The sequence below is a fragment of the Equus asinus genome, chromosome 1 (assembly GCF_041296235.1).
Source record: "Equus asinus isolate D_3611 breed Donkey chromosome 1, EquAss-T2T_v2, whole genome shotgun sequence".
NCBI lineage: Eukaryota > Metazoa > Chordata > Mammalia > Perissodactyla > Equidae > Equus > Equus asinus.
In genome coordinates this window covers 112,218,840-112,237,849 of record NC_091790.1, presented here as the reverse complement: position 1 = coordinate 112,237,849, position 19,010 = coordinate 112,218,840, and the positions used below count along the sequence as shown (strand labels likewise).

Below are 19,010 nucleotides of genomic sequence, written 5' to 3'. Positions count from 1 at the left end.
TAAGGTTCAAAAGGTTTACTGTGTTCCAGGAGAAATTAATGGAAAGAACACAATTAAGCTTGGAAAATGTTTTTAATTTCTCAGATAAAAGGAAGTTCTTGCAAACATCTTGGCAGAAAAAATAGGTTACCAACAAAGGAAGAAAAAAATCAAGCTGGCTTCAGACGTCTCTTTAACCTGAAATGTGAAGGATTATGGAGCAACATTTGTAGAGTTTTATGGATAAAATAAAGAACATGACTCAAGAACTACACACCAAAAGAAGTCATTGTTCATCCTCCAAGACAACAGAAAGTCATTTTCAGAAAGCAATGGCTAAAAGATCTAACACTCGTGCATCTTTCCAGATAAAGAGTTTGTAAAACTATATTTCAGTCATCATAGGATGAACCAAAATCAAAATTAAAGAATAAGGAAAGCGTGGAGCAAACAGACCATCAATGAATGACAAACTAGAGTTAGGACTGCATAATCACAACAAGTAGGATTACAATGTTGAGTACAAACACCAAAACCAGCCTTAAAAGGAAAGCTAAATAAGTAACAAAAATCTTGATTAATGTGTGTGTACGGACAGGGGAGTGGAAATGGACTCAAGGTGAAGGAAGAATTAAAGTGTCTTAGATCTCTTGTCTAACACGGGGCGAGCCAAAGCCATTTGATAATTAGAGAAATGCATGTTAAAGCATGTTTTTAAAAAACATACAAATAGCCACTAGTTAGCACACACAACAGAATGTGCACGTACCTTTCAAATATCTTCAGATTATAAAGGTAAAGAACATGGTTTATAGAGCAAAAAGCAGAAACAATGAGTACGGCATAGTAACATAAAAACTAAAAAATCAAAAATAGAAAGCAAGATTATAAAAATAAGACCATACACTCAATTTTGAAAAGAAATTTTAATCTTTTAAACTACCCTTTTAAAAAGGCAGAGTGAAGATTTTTAAAAATAGAAGTTAGATGCATATAAAAGACAAATCTAAAATACAGTGACACAAAGGTTAAAAATAAAGGGAAGCATAAAATTACTCCACAAAAGCACAAACAAAAGAAAACAACGCTGACTATATTAATAGCAGATAAAAAAGAATTCAAGGCAAAGAAACATCAACCAGGATAAAGAATGTAATTTTATGTGAACATGCTACAGTCTACAATGCAACATAGTACTTATTAATTTTTATATATAAAAGAGCATTGAAACTAAGAGAAGCTTGATTATAATGAGATTATACTATACTATGACATATCGAGAATTTATACATATATGCACACAGAAATTTTGCTCTCTACAAGAAATTCTCTTGTTTTAAACGCTCATAGATGATTTACTGAAATTAATTATATAAGCTACTCCACCAAGAAATCTCAAATTCCAAAAAGTAGAAATAATTCAGTCTGCATTTCTTGACCACGGCGTACAAACTAGAAATTAAAAACAGAAGCTTAATCAAAGAAATTTCAGCCATTTGGAACCAAAAATTCTCTTCAAAATAATTATTGGGTCAAAGAGGAAATCAAATATACAAGAGTTTGTTTAGAAAACGAGAACAATACTCATCAAGTCTTATTTAAGCTTTGCCTAAATTGTTATTTAGAGGTAATTTCATAGCCCTAAGTTTTTTTATTTCAAAAGGAAAGAAATTAATTAAAACATACAAATAAAGCCAAGTCCCAAAAATGACCATTTAGAAAATAAAAGGAGAAAATGGAATCAGAAAGGATACCATTCACAATGGCAATTAAAAAGATACCTAGGAATAACTTTCACAAAGATTATCCATATGAATAAAACAAAACTTTATTTGAGTACACTTATTTAAGTACATTTGAACAAAAATTTAGATGTATACTATGTTCTTCATAGGGAGATTAAATAGTGTAAAAATATAAATTAGTTCCTAATTTATATTCTCTTTAATTATTGGCAAATGGGTAAATATCTAACAACTGGCTCTTTAAAAAAAAGTATGCATATAAATGTATATACGTTTACTATAAATTTGTACACTTACTATTTTATATTTGCTGTTTTACAGATATAAAAGATGTATAGCACACAACTTAAAAAAATAATAAAATGCACAATACTCTTTATTGTACATTCTATATAGTCAATCAATCCTCACACAAGGCTTTCACTGAGTTTTGCCAAACTAACAAATGTAACTAGTTCTTTTGTCTTCTCTTTTATGCTTGAAGGAGAAATAAAATCTGTCACTGCTGTATTTCTTGTTTTCAGGGAAAAAAAATAAAAATAAAGTTCAAAAAAATGGAGGAATAGGTATAGTTCCAATCTGAATATTATCATTTACGTGAATAAGTAAGACACAAGTGAAACAACAAAACGTATGTCCAGACTTCACTCATTTATCAATGACATGAGTGACTTCTTTGCTGGACCAGATAATAGTTTTCAAGTATTGAAAGAATATTTCCTCAACTTTTTATGCTACTAACAACGCTGGCGCAACAGACATGACACGCTGTTAAATTTAATCTGCTTAACTCATTGTTTTCTCCACCATTTTCTCAAGTCTAAGTAATCAACAAAAAAATAAATCAAGCCCTAATTTGTATCGTTTGCCATTTCCATGGGACTACTACCATTTTGGCTGGTTTCAAGCTACCAATGAGAGGTCACTGAACATGAAGTTGGGAAGAGATGCACAGCAGCTGACTATTCTGTAATACTTTCACTGTGAAGATACAATGGACATAAATAACCTCAAAACATAGACAATGGTAACATGTAGAAAACTACTAGAAAGTGATGAGTTTCAGTATTTACTGCCTATATAAGAACATTAGCTATATAAGAAAGTATCGCCCATCACTTGAGAAAAGGTTTATTCAGTAAATGACGCTGGAATAATTGGCTAGTTATTTAACAACTCTTAAAATAGAAGAAATATTCTTAGCTCATGGACTGCACAAAAACAGGCTTTGGGCTGCTAAGGTCATAGTTTTCTGAACCCTGTTAGATCATTCCTTTATTTATCCACCAAAATAAAGTCTAGATTGATTATAGATTTAAGTAAAAAAACATGCCACACACACACACAAACACAAAAAGTAAATACTATCAAATGCCTGGAAGGAGGAAAACCCTCTATGTTTAATAGTATCAGAAGACATTTCAAAGGAAAAGTTTGATAGATTTGACTAAAGAAAATGTGAAAACTCAATTAATGGGATAAACAGAAAATATGTTACCACTTTTTTAGGCTTGCACATTTCCAGAAAATGTTTAGAGTCGCAAGATAAGGAGAATTACCACATAGAATTTCCTCTTTTTAAGCTTTTCCAAGTGCCTCACTGCTATTTTTCAAAGACTCTCAAAACATTATATCTTCAAAAATGATTCATTCCTTCACAATAGTTTGAAAAATGTTTTGAATCTCTCACAATATGATCATATACTCTTTAGTCTTTCCTTGGTGAAAATAAAGAATAATTGAATGACATAAATTGGTGACAAATTTGAATATTCTATCAGTTCTTGGTGATGTCTTGAGTTCTTCCGTTCCTCCTCTCCAGAGAAGTGCTGACTGAGGAGAAGCAACATTTGTGTTGTCAACAGCCCATAGATCACAAAACAACAAGTGTCAGGGTCCCTGGAGGTGGTGGGGGTCCCAACAGGTAAGCAGAGCGTGGCAGCAGGGAATCTGAACTTCAGTGCTCAAAGTCTAGGGAGGCAGGGCGTTGGTGTTCTGTAGCAGAGGCGTCCCAGACAGCAGCTGGGATTTAGGGGCCAAGATCCAATGCCTAGGAAGGGGGGACCAGAAGGAGACAGGCAGAGCCTAACTCAAGCTACTGGGCACCTTGCTACAAGAGTGACAGAAACTCTCTGGCCAAGGCAGAGGGCCAGTTGTTCAACCTGGGCCCACCAAGGAGAGAGAGGATACCTACCAGCTTGGGGACTTGAAACGAGCAGTCCTTTTATCAAAGAATGGTGGTGCCACAGTGGCAGGGTGTTGGTAGAAGGAGCACTGTCTCTGGGGAGTGTCAGAGCAAGCCGGAGCCTGGAGGAGCATGACTACTGTCAGCGCAATAAGAGTAACACAAGCATTACCTCGGCAGGAGTCGCATGGTCCGGTTGCTGATATTGGTGTTGGATAGATTGAGATACAGGACCCCAGGACAGCCCTCAGAGATGTATCTCATTGACTCATCCTGCATAAAAACGGAGGGAAGACTCTTGTCAAACTCCAGCAGGCTTTGCTATTTCCCCATTATCTCTCTATCCTCTCCCTGCTCCAAAAAAGTCCATGCAAGACTGGGTCTCTTCATATTCTTTGATATTAGTTGTAAATCAAATTAAACAGAAGGTGACGGTTTTGCTTGAAGCCACATTGCTCCCTCTTTCCTCTTCCTTGAAAATAAATTCCCATTCCATCACAATGACACTTCAATACAATTTGAATCCTTACAAGTTCCACTCTGTGACAGGAAATTTGAGCTCCAGGGTCAGACACTCTTGACTCTTCAGATGCACAAAAGTGGTTACAAGCAAATCCATTCGTAAACTTACTAAAATGATTTTGAAAGACTGGAATGGTGAACGCTCTCAACTGGACTTCATGAAAAGTGAGTCCATATTTACACATATATGTTTCGTCTGTGTGTGTGTGTAATTAAGTTTCCGTAGTTCTGTCGCTGAAGATAGTAAAACAGCTAAACAGGTTTTCACCAAATTTATGGGTAAGTTGAGATGGTGTGAAGTAAGGGGCTACATGCATGTTGGACAGGAAATTCGGTGTTGGGGGTAGCTGGGGGCGAATCTCAAAGATTCAAGCAACTCTCCCCCAAGAGGTGAGACTGAGGTACAAGAGAATGGTGTGACTGTGACATGAGAGAGACAGAAAAACCAACAGTGATTTCGAGCATGAGCCCTAAATTGACATTTACAAGACCAGATGAATTGCAAGCTTTGATTGCAATGGAACAGCTTCTCGTATGGGTAACTACTTATAAAATGCTCTAGAATGAGTACCAGCAGGTTTTTATTTATTTAATGATGGTTGATGAGACTCCCCAGGGACAGTGAAGAGGTCAGCTAGTTTTACAATATTTGCAGTACATCAGTCCTGGAAAGAACAGGCCATTGCAGAAAGAGGTAAATTGTCACTTGGCTAGGAGATGTGGTTTGGGGAAGAATTCTGCATGGTCAATACGGCCACCTCCAAGATCACTAAGGATGGCAAAGGTTTATTTTCAGCAGGATCATCAACGTTTATCTTTCTCTTCCCAGCTATTTCCTGGAGTCATGGATATTAAAAGGATAGAATCCTGCAGGTCAGAGCTTCTGACACACAGGATAGGAACTGGCCGATCCACAGCGGCAGCAAACCACACCTTACAGAGAACACAAGCTTCTTCTTTAAGTTGTAAAACGGTATTTCTGCTGTAGGAAAGGTTCTGTGTGCCAGTTCTGCATGAGTACATGTGCAGGGCTTTCCATAAACTCTGTACTCTCTTGCCACTGCATTCAAGCTGCCAGCAATTTTTATAGATACTCCACCACCAAAGTGTAGGATTTGGATATAGGTAGATAGATAAAAAATGTACAGTACAATTTTCCCACCAGTAATGGAGAGAAAAACCATCATGGGTGGCATTGTAGTTTTATACAAACAAAATCTATCTTCAAAAATGTTCATGGTGCCAATCCAAGTGATGGTGCATCTGTTGGAAGACTCTGGCAAAAATGCAAACAAGATGGGGCAGATATGCGATAGAAGGCTATTTATACACACTTAGAGAGGTAGCCACAGAGAAGATGAAAATGTAGTGGGCAGGAAGAAGAAGATGGAGTATGCTTTATGTATGACAGAGGAATCTGATTTTCCCTTTGAGATGAGGAGGCAGACCATTCTCTGCATTTGCCTGTCTGGAGGAGCTTGGACGCCCAAACAAATTCAGACAAATCCTACTCTCAGTATTTAAAAGAAGTCAAGGTTCACTCCCCAAATGCTTGAGCACATAAATGCAAAAACTATTTGAGTGTCTATGTTGCAGAATGGTTTCTGAATTTGTCGCCAATGCACTCAGATCTTTCTGGATGTAATATATTCGGAAGTCAAGCTTCTTAGAAATCAAATCTTTTTGAATGAATTTTACTCAACTCCTTAAAAATAAACCTGTCACTCAGTCTATGTCTCAAAGGCAAAAACAATAGCAAACTGTAGCTGGATAAAATTATCAGCACTGTATATTATTAGACTCCAAAATTGAAAAAGTCTTTGATGTTCACAAATTCAACGCAGATGGCACTGTTTCGACTTTCCTATTAGAAAGTCAAATTTAAAGAATGTCATCTTTTATTCGAGTGCAGAACTGAAGCTCCCTGAGGGCAGGAACTGAAACTCGATCCATTTTAAATTCCCTATAACACCATACATTATAACATAGAAATCCCATATGTCTTTATACATATATAAAGGTAACTGTATCTTTAACACAGTAGGTACTATAAATATCCACAGAAAGAATGAAATAGAGTAGAAATTTGAAAGAAGGAGCTATAAGGATGAGGCTGAGAAGGTAGCAAGGAGGAGCCAACTTATGAGTCTTTCCACTTGTGCCAAGGGGTGTGGACATCATCCTGGAGTTGGGCAGGACACGATCCGGCTCTTCTGTCTATTCCTCCCATCTCCTCGGGCACTTGCTCCATGAGTTGCTTCAAATGAGTCTCCACCAGCCTCTAAACACCTAAGACAGCTTTCCCTGTCTCTATTTTCCTTGTGCCACCGCCTTAGCCACTTTTCTGGAAAGATCAGCTTATACCTAATGCCTCGTGTTCTCACCTCTTGTCCACTTCGCAACTCATTGCAGTTAGATTTCTGCCTGAATATCCCACTGGAACTATGCTAGCAAAAGTCACTGGTCACTTTCTGATTCTCAAATCCAGGAGGCCCTGCTCAGTCCTCTTCCTACCTGCTCACTGTGGTCATTTCTGAAACTCTTCACTCTCTTGCCTTCTGTGAGACCTCTCTGTTTTCAACCTACTTCTTTTACTGTTCCTTCTTAAGATCCTTTGTTATTTCTTCTTCTCTGCCTGCTCCTAAAAGTCAGTGTTCCCCAAGGTTCAAACCCAAGTCCTCTTCTCTTCTCACACCTGCTCTCTCTCTCTTTCTTTCTCTCTCTCGGTTGAGCTTATTCACTTTTGGATGGTTAATTATGACTTATACATTAGTGTCAACCCAAGATGGAATCTCAAGTTCTAGCCAATGTCGTCCATTACATACTTGATATCTCCATATGGTTTCATTCACTAAACAAATATTATAGAGTATTTACTATGCAAAGGTCTGTGCTGTGTGCTATAACTAACACCAAAAAATGAGACACATCTCCTGCCCTTGGGCCTCTTAGGCTAGCGGAGGAGGCAGAAACACTGTGATGAGTTACAACGAGAACCCAGAGGAGCAGCAGTGAACTCAGCCCTGGGAGCCAGTGATGTCTTGGTAAAAGAGGTGGTGCCTAAAGTAAGACTTAAAGCCTCACAAAGAGGAAAACTGAGGACAAAAGGGAAGGGCCTTCCCAGCGAAGAGCACAGCCTGAGCAAAGGCGAAACTGCGGGAAGCAGCTTGGCGCATGTGGCAGAGAAAGCAGAGCAGCCTGTGGTTGCTGAAACTTAATGAGTGTGCAGAAATTGGAGCAAGACGAGGCTGGAGAGGGAGGCAGAGGCGAGACTACAGAGGGTCCCCAAGATACAGGGATGTTAAAGAGCTTTGACTTTATCCAATAGTGTACATGACGAGTGTATGTGTAGATGATGGAAGATGGGAGTGAAATGGTCAGATCCACCTTTTCAAGGAGTATTATGTGCTCACAGGCTGAAAGACAGATTGGAGGGAGAGGAAAGCCTGGATACAGGGACCAGGAAGGCGCTGATGAGGGTAACATGTTCATTTCCATCTTCTTTGGCATCACACATGACAGCCATGAAGACCACTAAAATGAGCCTCTTGTCTCTGCTGGGGCCTAGTTTTTTCTGTCTCATGCACTCATGGCCTTACATAAAAATATAGTTCATTTCTGTGTAATTGTTGAAAAGTTTCCACTTCCCAGATACTCCAACCTTGGGATATATCTACAGGGTTAAGAATAGCATTATAGAAATGGGATAAAATTTCCTGCCAATGTCTGACATAGTTTGCTTTTTTCCACAGTTAATCCTAAATGAGCACACAGGCATGTATTTTGGCAAAATTTCTGTGCATTAGTACTCTAACGTGGCCAGCCCGAACCTATATAAACAACAGTAAAATAAGCTTCTTATACTCACCGTGAGGGTTGGGCAGTCGGAGACATTCAGCTCTTGCAAATTTTTACAGAGACCTAAATCAAACAAGTAACACATCACGAACCAACCTATTACAAATTTTTAAACTTAAAGTTTTTCCATCCTACGTTCAATGCAATGTATTCATTAGAAAACAAACAAAAACCTTGGCAAGTAACTTCTTCTAAGCACATGGCTTCTTTTCTCAGAAAAATGATTTCTTTTGGCCTTAAAATTAAAATATATACACATGTTCATTATTGTTTGAGGATTACAGAAGGAAGGAGAAAGAAGAAAAATATTATTTTTGGAAAAACAGTATATACTTCAGGCTTTTGAAGCGCTTGAGGAAAACCCACCTGTACTTGAAGAAAACCAACTTGCTTTTTTTGTGGCATGACTTTCTTGACAATTTTTGCTTTCTGCTTCCTTTTAGCAATGCATCACAAAGAATTTTAAACATACAAAAAAGTTGAAAGAATTGAAGAATTATATACCCATCACCTAGATTCTACAATTTATATTTTACTGTATTTGCTTTATCACATACCCACCCACACACCCATCCCTCAATCTGTCTTATTTTTTTATGCATTTTTTTTTTTTAAAGATTTTATTTTTCTCCTTTTTCTCCCCAAAGCCCCCCGGTACATAGTTGTATATTTCGTTGTGGGTCCTTCTAGTTGTGGCATGTGGGACGCCGCCTCAGCGTGGTCTGATGAGCAGTGCCATGTCCGCGCCCAGGATTCGAACCAACGAAACACTGGGCCGCCTGCAGCGGAGCGCGCGAACTTAACCACTCGGCCACGGGGCCAGCCCCTTTTTTTATGCATTTTAAAGCAAGGTGCAGACATCAGCACACTTTCCCCTCCAGTACTTCAGCAGGCATATCATAAATAATTCAGCATGTATAATAATTAACAAAATATTTTTGATTTTTTTAGGTTAGATTTATATACAATTTACAATGAACTGCAGATAGAGAAGTGGAAGGTCAGAAAGGCCAAGTGCCTGCTTAGCTCTGGGGCCAGAGGCAGCTGTAGTTTATGGTCTTACAGGGAAGAGGAGACATATATACAACGAGCTAGACAGCAAAATATTACGTAATCAGCGCCCTGGGGCTAGACCGGCAAGAAGTCAAACTCCACATCTGAGACAGAAGAGAGGCACTTAGGGGAAGGGACGCAAAACGGTGAATGGGAGCAATGCTGAGGCAAAGAAGGGGGAAAGCATTCGGGGTGGAGGCGACCCCATCAAGCAGGAAAACTCCAGGCCAGGGGTGATCCTGGCATTCACACTCCTACAAGGATTAGGAAACACATCTGCTGCTCGTAACCACGCAGCCCCACAATAATAACAACAGAAATGTTATTAATTATAAGTCCATTTTGAACATTTCTTCCTCTGCCAAGAATTGACTGTGTCCTAAGTAATAAACACAAACCAAACCACTTTCAGAGTAAAAAAAATGGGAACAATTCTTAGAAATGTGCGGACCTCTAAAGTCATCAGAAATACTTATTAAGGAAAAAGTGGATTCTCCAAAGAATATCACTAAGTTTATGAGATTAATGTTTTCATAGAATAGTTACTTGAGAGTGATTCATGCCTTCACCAAATATTTATCAAGAACCCGCTACGTGCTGGAAATTCTACAGGTGCTGGAAATAGAGCAGTGAACAAAATAGACAAAAATCCTTGCCCTTGGAGTTTACATCCTAGTTAGCGGAGTCTGACAGTAAACGAAAGAAGTCAAATATCTACTTTGACAGAGTACTAAGTGCCCTGGAGAAAAATAAAACAAGAGATGGAGTAGAGTGGCCGGAGGGTGGGAGGAGGTGGTATACTCTAAGTAGAGCAGTCAGAGGAATCGACTTGTGAGTCAAGATGTGCAAGAGATGCCAAGGTCAGCTGCATAAATCTACCCCGAGCATTTCTGGAGCCCACATTCAACATGATTGGCGATCGGGAGACAGTAAAGGACAGAAGAGAAAAGCTCAGGAGGACAGCCTTTGGAGTCCTACTCTTGTTTGCACATCTCAAGTCTGGAAGGAGAACCCCTTTAATCCCTTGAATGCAATGTGATGATCAACTACAGGTTTCCGTTTTCATGATGCTAAGCCGTAACACAGTGGAGTCCTTGCCCTGGACCAGCACTGTGAGGAGTGTTACCCACATCAGCCGGTCTAATCCTCCCAGCAACGTTAGAGGCATCCTCAGCCCCACTTTACATATGCTGAAGATCGGGTTAAATAATTACCCGGAGGTCACACAGCTAAGCAAGTAGGAGAGCCTTGATTCAAACTCAGGGCCCAAACATTTAGCCACTAAACTAGCCACGTAGGAGGGTGTGGAGCCGTCTATACTACTGTTCTGTACATGCCTTTACTAACTGGAAGGGCTTTGCTTAAAGAAAAAACCTGCTATTATCTGTCAAATAACATAGTGACAATGGTCCCTAACTGTTTTTTTCTCCTGCAACCTAGGGAACTCCACGGTACCTCAGCTGGGTCTCATTGTTCGTCAACTGCATTAGTTAAGCTTACCCACGCTCGGATTTCAAAGGAATACTTTCACTGTTCCATCTGTCACACCAAGTAATCGGGGCCAGGTGGATGTCAGGATGCGTGTGGCTATCATCGTGATCCTGCTCTTCTTTTGCAAAGCCGCGGAGCTCCGTAAGGCAAGCCCACGGAGTGGGAGAAGCCGAGCGCCTCATGGCCGGGCGGCTGGGGGCCGGAGCGGCTCCAACCCAGTCAAACGCTACGCACCGGGCCTCCCCTGTGAAGTGTACACGTACCTTCACGAGAAGTACTTAGATTGTCAAGAAAGGAAGCTAGTATATGTGCTGCCTGGCTGGCCTCAGGATTTGCTGCATATGCTGTTAGCAAGAAACAAGATCCGCATACTGAAGAACAGCATGTTTTCCAAGTTTAAAAAGCTGAAAAGCCTGGATCTGCAACAGAACGAGATCTCCAAAATTGAGAACGAGGCTTTCTTCGGTTTGAATAAACTCACCACTCTCTTGCTGCAGCACAACCAGATCAAAGTCTTGACGGAGGAAGTGTTCCTCTACACCCCTCTCCTGAGCTACCTGCGTCTCTATGACAACCCCTGGTCCTGCACCTGCCAGATGGAAACGCTCGTTTCGATGCTGCAGATTCCGAGGAACCGGAATTTGGGGAACTATGCCAAGTGTGAAAGCCCGCCAGAACTCAAAAATAAAAAGCTGCGGCAGATAAAATCTGAACAGTTATGCAGTGAGGAAGAAAAGGAACGAGTGGACCCGAAACCCCAAGTGTCAGGGAGACCCCCAGTCATCAAGCCTGAGGCAGATTCGACGCTTTGCTACAATTACGTGTTTCCCATACAAACGCTGGACTGCAAAAGGAAAGGTCTGTAAATTCCTTACTCTTTCATTTTCGTGGATGGTTACAGTTGCTCTCTGAATGTTATATCTCTTCCTGCGCCCCACCATGCCTTAGAATTTCTGGTGTCACTTCCACCAGAAATTCTCTCCTCTATGACAATGGCATTTACAATAGAGGAGGGTGGGATGTATGCCCAAGAGGGGCAGCCATTGGGGTCCTACTCTTGTTTGCTCATCACAAGCAGTGGCTGTAAGAAATTCCTTTAATCTTAAATCCAACGTAATTTAATTTATGTGGGTAAACCGGGGATACGAAAACAAACGCAGACGGTGTCTGTGTAACCTGCCTTATACCCGTTCAAGTCAAAACATGGTGTGTGTCGGGAGGAAATGATAACCTCCAGGAAAACAAGGTGCAGAAGAGGACGGGCGTGAGCACCATGAGAGGGGGCTGGTGGTGCAGTGACGACGAATCTGTAGTTCTTATAACTTAGTCTCGAAGTTCTAATAAACGCTTGCTAACATCCTAACATCTTAACGGTTCCCAAATTATCCCCCAAAAAAGCATAAAAAATATTGAAAAAAAACAAGGTCGAAAATCTTTAATCCAAGAACCAGGAGACTAAGGAAATCTTTTCAGAATATTACTTACTTTCTGAAAATCATTCCTGGGTTTTACATCCCACACTATCTTGGGCTAGTACAGTGCAGGACCCTGGCACAGATGGGATAAATTCATGAAATAAGAAAACAGATGGGAGATTTTAACAGTGCTCTTGACAACGTTAGTGAAGACGTTCTCAAAGCGTGGTCCGGGAACCGCTGATCTGCTGTAGGATAACAAGCCATGTGACAGTGTCTATCTGTTTCTTTTCTGGTGTGGATGAATACCATATGCGTAATATTAAGTTAAAGCCAAACGTCACTGAATTAGGGCCATATAGAGCACAGGGTCATTCCTTCCACTTATGTTGGGAGGTCTGGCTTTGTTTTGTTTAAGAACAAAAAGGGAAGGTCAAGAGGAACACAGAGACTGGCTCCTCTCAAGGGAACATAGGCAGGAATGGGTTGACATTGAAGGAGGAGGCAATCTGAGCCAGGAGTAAATCTGTTCATTTATCAGCAAAGTCGTGCTCAAGCCTTGTCCCTCTCTCTGACTCTGAAGGTGGCACCTGGTTAGATCCCACCAGGGCCCTGTGGCACGAAAAGATCTCTCGCTCCAACGCCCTGTGAGCTGTATATAATTTGATGCCATAGCAGAACAATGACACCGTGACCTGGGAGATGCCGTCACGGGATCCTCCGACTTTGGGAGAAAGCGCTCACTAATTGAGAAGCTGCTCTGCTGACACATGTGCTGTCCCCGACTTGCAGGAAGGGAGTAGTTACAGAGGAGGAAAACAAGGCTCAGGGAGGTTTGGTCACTGGGCTGAGGGCTCACAGGTGAGCAGCAAGGCTAAGATTGGGACCACATTCTACCTGAGCCTGCTGCCTTCCAGAATTAATCTGATCATGTTCACACAAGCAGCTGCCTCGACAGTAAAGAATTAATGGAAGCATCAAAGAGTTCCCAAAGTCAGTTTGTGTGGTTTCTCTGTAGCCAGATTGGGTGGAATTTCCCTGACACCGTCACAGTGAGTACCGAACAGCATATTTTACTAGGATTTCCTTTGTGATGCTTAAAAACTTGAATTTATGTATTCTAAAAACTAATACAAAGCTAGTCATCCTAGACTTGGGTTGGAAAAATTACTTGATATTGCCGAGGTTCTATCCTTCAGCTAAAGTTAATTTGCACTTCCTGCATCAGGTGATAAAGAGAAAGTAGGTATGGTTTTAAGTTCATTAATTATCAGAGAAAAAGGCCATCAACACAAAATTGAAGACTTCTACAGCTAAGCTACGCTGTAATTTAAGGAGAGAGAACATATTAGGAAATGGCTTTCTTTTCTACTGTTTTTCTACTCTTGGGGCATTCCCTCCCCATTGAGCCTGTTTCTGCCGTTGTCTTTTTTGCCACGATATTTTTGTCTCTTTTTCTCTTGGCAAAAATCAACGTACAAAAATACAAACATATTTTTTATTGCTTCCTTTCCCCTACTTACTGTTGTCTAAACACAACCTTCCAGATATACTCCATAAATTCATTCCCCCTGCTTTAAAAAAATACACATATTACCTACTGGAAAACAGAATAAATAAAGTTTCACGACATACACAGTTAGTGTATATAATATAGGATCATACATTCAAGGACAATTCAAGTTGCTCCACATATTAACTACGTAAATCAGAGCCTACACATTTTAGATTATAAAATGCAGAGTACTTTTGACTTTTAGTATCATTAATATAAATTGCTTTCACTATGGTTGACTGATGATAATCAGTGAGCTGCTTTCTTTACTCTTGCAAAGCAGTAATTTAAGCAACCTCTATAAATAAAAATACATAGAAGCTACAGATCATGGCTAGAATTCAGGTATGACAATCTGAATTGAATCCACTCTAATTTCCTTCTCCCGTTCCATAAATAGCTAATATATGTCAAATACTAAGAATAAATGTTCAGCAATGTTCATCTCTAGCTCCCTGCCCGGGGGTAGTAGTACTTTTGATTGTGCTCCACACGTTAGACGCTATGGAGGGTCTGAAGGAGGCTAAATCGTGCCATCGAGAGCAGAACTGACAGTGCTGTTCACGAATACGAGCTGTCATCTGCGTGCTCTGTGTGCCTAAGACATCGCAGCTCACAGGCTTTATGCACTTACTCCTTGCAACCTTAAAAGAAGCACTATTATTATCCTCATTTTGTAAATGAGGCCACTGTGGTGTAGAGAAGTTAAGTGGCCCCTCTACGGTCACACAGGCAGTCCCCAAACAGTTCCCAAGCCATTGACCACTACGCAATGTCATCTTTTCCTTCAAGATTCTGGCTACATCTACCAACCAAGAAGAAGGTGTAAGAGCTTTCTGGTGCTCCCTCCCAGTCTTGGACCCTCCTCTTAGGCCCCGTACCATACACCATGCAGTGATCACACACAGGGAACCCGAATACAGATTCCCCCGACTCGGGAGCTGTGCCTTTCCCAGCTGACAGGTGATGAGTCAGATGCTGTGTGTAGGGACCTAATATGTGCCCGTTTGATCATGTAGACCTCAAAGATCGCTATTTTTGTCTTAAACATCTGACAGCAGGAAAAAGAAAGAATAGCTTTATTCACTGGGAGACAGGCACTTTGCCAACAAAACTCAGTCTTTCAAAGGGAATAAATGTGAGATTAGACGAAAGGCATGTTTATACCATATTGAGGTAAATGGACTTGCCAAAAATACACGAAAGTAAGAGTTTTAAAACTTTTTAGCTTCACATTTACCAGAATAATTTACCATTTTTAAGGATTCGTTTTACTTCTAAGATTAGGGCTGGGCAGAATTATGCCCATAAATTGCTCCCAGCTGCCTCTGAAGTTAATTTTACCACTGGTTTGAAAAATAATTAAGAAATTTTTTATTTGCAATAAACAGGGCCATTCGTGTCTCTTTACCCACCACTAGCAAGCCTTCAGGGTAGTTCTAACACTGCTGACAATCAAGACAGCCTGCAACATGGGAAATTACATGGAGAAAAGTTCCCAATTTCCTCCTCAAAATCAGCAAGGTTGAGTTGCAGGGGGGTGGGGGGCGCAAAGGTTGTCAGGGGTGACAATCAAATAAATATGGTATTTATTGAGGGTTTACCAAGAATTTGGGGTAGCAGCAAGTAATCATGTGGTACCTGGTCTAGAAATGGGGGCATTGGCCAAATTTGACTTCTGGACTGGGGAAATTTGTATTTATATAATCTTTGTCAAAGATAAATATCCTTTACAACAATATTTGCAATTCTCTTTAAAGTTTAAGGTAAAAGAAATCAAGAACTGTTTTTATTCATCAATACGACAAATAAGCTTTTTCCATATTTTTCTAAGCCGTACTAGTGAAGGCTCTGGTTTGCATTTCCTGGTATTACTTGTGAATCCTATTTTACCCAGGCTGCTGGTAGCAATGCCAAAATTGGTTCTGCATTTATATTCCTTTTCCAGCCTCCACAGGTCTGCCACATTGCTGGAGCTGGGTTTCAGAGTGTTCTCATAAATGTTTTTTCTACCCGTTTATTTGTGGCTAACCCAAGTTAGCTTGTCCAACAGTGGTCGCTGGGGAGGTCTCTGTCATCCACCCTCATGCCCAGCCCAGAAGATGCGGATTCAGCAAGCAAGTCCTGATAAACAGGCTGCTTTCCAGGACCTAGGAGATGCTGATTCTGGTGACAAGGAAGACCTAGAGTCCTTGATGGTTTTCCAGGGCCTTGGTGAGGATGTGGGCTTCTATTCACAGGGAGATGGAAAGCAGTTGGAAGATTCTGCCATCGGGAGGAGGGGAAGCTATCTGGAAAAATGACATGATCTGACTTAGGTTTTAACAGGATCACATGGGCTTAGGACAGAATTGGGATAAACCAGCCAAGAAGTGATGGTAGCCTGGACCAATGTGGTAGCAGGGGAAGAAGTCAGAAGAGGTGGGATTCTGGGTAGTTTGAAATAAAACTCTGTTCTGCTTTTAAAAGTCTTCTAAGAAGATGCCACAGCCATTCTCAATAATTATTTCAGACGCTAAATGTCAAGAAATTATTTCTTCTGACTGTCCTCAAGTGTGTCTGTGGTTGTCAATTTTCGCTAGGATCTCCATCTCCTTGTTTACGTGTAGTGCCCAAGAGAGAATATAGCTCTCCAGTAAGGGTCTTGCTGATCCTAAAGAGAGGATTATCTCACTGTGGCAAGATTATAATAAGTTCAAGTCTTAAAATCTTTTACCTTTCAATATGTTGGCAGACACAACCCTAGGTCAAACCGAACAATGTCTTATCAGAGGACAGAAATAAGATCATCCCGAATTTTCAAAACACTCTTATTATAAGAGTCTTCAATATTCCTGAATTATTAAACTCAGCAAACGTTTAATGAGCTCGTATCATTTGCCATGTGTTAGTTCTCTATTGCTGCCTAACAAATACCCTAAAACTTAGTGACTTAAAACAACATGTTTTATTATGTCACAGTTTCTGTGGACCAGGAAACCAGACATGGCTTCACTGGGTCCTCTGCCTCAGGATGCCTCATGAGGCTGCAATTAAGGTGTTGACCAGGGCTCAGGCTGTGGTCTCATCTGAAGGTTCAACTGGAAAAGCATGCTTATCCAAGTTCATACGGCTGTTGGCAGGATTTGGTTCCTTAAAAGCTGTTGGACTGGGGGGCCTGAGTTCCCTTTGGCTGTTGGCCAGAGGCCACCCTTGATTCCTGGCCATGTGAGTCTCTCCAACATGGCAGCTTGCTTCATCAAAGCCAGCAAAAGGGAGTCTGCTGGCAAGATGAAAGTCACAATTTCTTATAACCTAATTATGGAAGTGACATCCCATCACATTTGCTGCATTCTATTGTTAAGAGAAAGTCACTAGGTTCAGCCCATACTCTGGGGAACGATTTACGCAACAGTGTGAATACCAGTAGAGAGGATCATTGGGCGCCATTTTAGAAGCTGCCTGCCACATACCATTTATTTACTTATGAAATATTAGGCACTGCTCTTCTTCTAAGCCTCCCTCACGAAGCTGCCATGGCGAGGAGGTGGCAAAAATGAAAAAAAAAACCTAGTAAAATGTACACTATGTCTGATGGTGATGACTACCATTGAGAAAAAGCAGGGAATATTATTATTATTATTATTGTCATTGCCCACGTGAAAGCAGGGAGATATTTTAAACATAGAGCTGAAAGCTCTCATGGCCTTCCTAATGTACTCACTCCACCCCAGTCGCTCCTCCACCCCCACTTCACGCTACGTGACAAGCTTGAGGATTCTAGGCAAGTGGAACAGCATAAATGGAGCAGGAGAGTACTAGCAACAGGCAGCAGATCATAGTGGTTCGAAGCACAGATTCTGGGGCCAGCACGTCTGCGTGTAAAGCCCAGGAATGTGACTGTGGGCAAGTTGTGCCTCAGCTCCTTCGTCTGTAAAGTGAGGACAATAATGGTGCTTAGCGCATAGGGTTCTTGTCACTTAATACCTGTTAGAGCACCTGAAACAGTTCCTGCACATACATACTACGATCCTGAGATCCCATGACGAAGAGGAAGCAAATTTAACCTTGATAAGGATAGTACCAACACCATCCCATTAAAGACCATGGATTCTGAGCTGTAAAAGGGGACAAAATAAGGCTGAGTCTTTATGAAAGCAAGTGTACTATGGGTTAAGAAATCAGAAATAGCAGAGGGGGGGCTTTTTTGATATTTGGAAGAAATTATCAGCAATTCAACTATTCTGTACCAAAAGGAGCATTATGGATGAACGGATACCAGCTTTTCATAAACTTATTTTACTGTAACCACTTCAAAAGATTTCTCTTTATTCAGACAGCCTTTGGGCCATGCTATTTCTCAGGTGTCCATCTGGACATTTTATTTGTTGCTTCTAGTTTTCTTTTGTGGGAACAGCTTTGTTTCTCTCCACAGGCTTCGCTTGCCCTCCTTAGAATTGAACAAAACCTCTTCAGAATGTTAAGAGTTAAACATTAAGAGAAAGGGCAAGTATGATGCTAAAACGTAAAGAAGCACTTTATATTTTTTTTAAAAGCATGATTTAAAGGCAAGCATAAATAGTAGGAGAGAAACTAAGTGCATCTTGATTTCCTATTAACCTGTGCAGAACTTCTAGACACTTTTCCTCCAGGAGCAACAGCAGCAGCAGCTGTACTGTTGTTCTTATCGCTGCCCCTGATGGTCCAGTCACTGCTGTGCCCGGTATAAACTAAGTCACAAGGATTCAGGGAATCAGGGGGTGACGAGGATGCAGGCCCAGCAAGTCAGGACTACCCTTTCTCGAATTTTAGCATCCAAGGAAAAGAGAAATAAGAACAGCTTGGGGGCCATCAAGGTCAAGAGCTTTTTGGGGTTTTTTTTAGGTTGGAAAGACCTGAGCTTATTTGTTGGCAGAAGAAGCCTGAGGAGAGGGATAAAACAAAGCTGCAAGAAAGAAGGCATAACTCATAGTGAAGACTCCTAGAGGGGTAGGAGGACAGTGGGAGGGGACACGCAGGGAGCGGTTTGATCGCTTTCATTTCCTTTTAGCTTTCTTGTTTTTAAAGCTTCCCAGGGGATTCTGATGGTCAACAGGCCTGAGCACCACTGGCCCACCTGATGCCTGAGCCACCCAGCGGCCCTGCCTGCTGTCCTTCTCTTGATTTCTTGCCGCCACCTCTAGGAAGTTTCTCTGACCAGCTCAGCGAGCAGTGCTGTCTGCTCCTCT

The 19,010-nt window shown here is 41.0% G+C and overlaps 2 protein-coding genes across 2 annotated transcripts in view; one reads left to right on the top strand and one right to left on the bottom strand.

The window, feature by feature from the left end:
• Positions 1 to 19,010, bottom strand: part of FBXL13 (F-box and leucine rich repeat protein 13) — a 208,222-nt gene that overhangs the window by 85,842 nt on the left and 103,370 nt on the right. Inside the window, exons 10-11 of the mRNA XM_014850486.3 lie at positions 8,300 to 8,352; positions 4,082 to 4,182 (exon numbers count right to left, since the gene is read on the bottom strand). Of these exons, the coding sequence (XP_014705972.1) occupies positions 4,082 to 4,182; positions 8,300 to 8,352 (154 nt within the window). The remainder of the gene's footprint in view (positions 1 to 4,081; positions 4,183 to 8,299; positions 8,353 to 19,010) is intronic.
• LRRC17 (leucine rich repeat containing 17) overlaps positions 1 to 19,010 on the top strand; it is a 29,059-nt gene that overhangs the window by 5,445 nt on the left and 4,604 nt on the right. The window contains exon 2 of the mRNA XM_014850488.3: positions 10,783 to 11,691. Within this exon, the coding sequence (XP_014705974.1) occupies positions 10,920 to 11,691 (772 nt within the window). The 5' untranslated portion in view covers positions 10,783 to 10,919. The remainder of the gene's footprint in view (positions 1 to 10,782; positions 11,692 to 19,010) is intronic.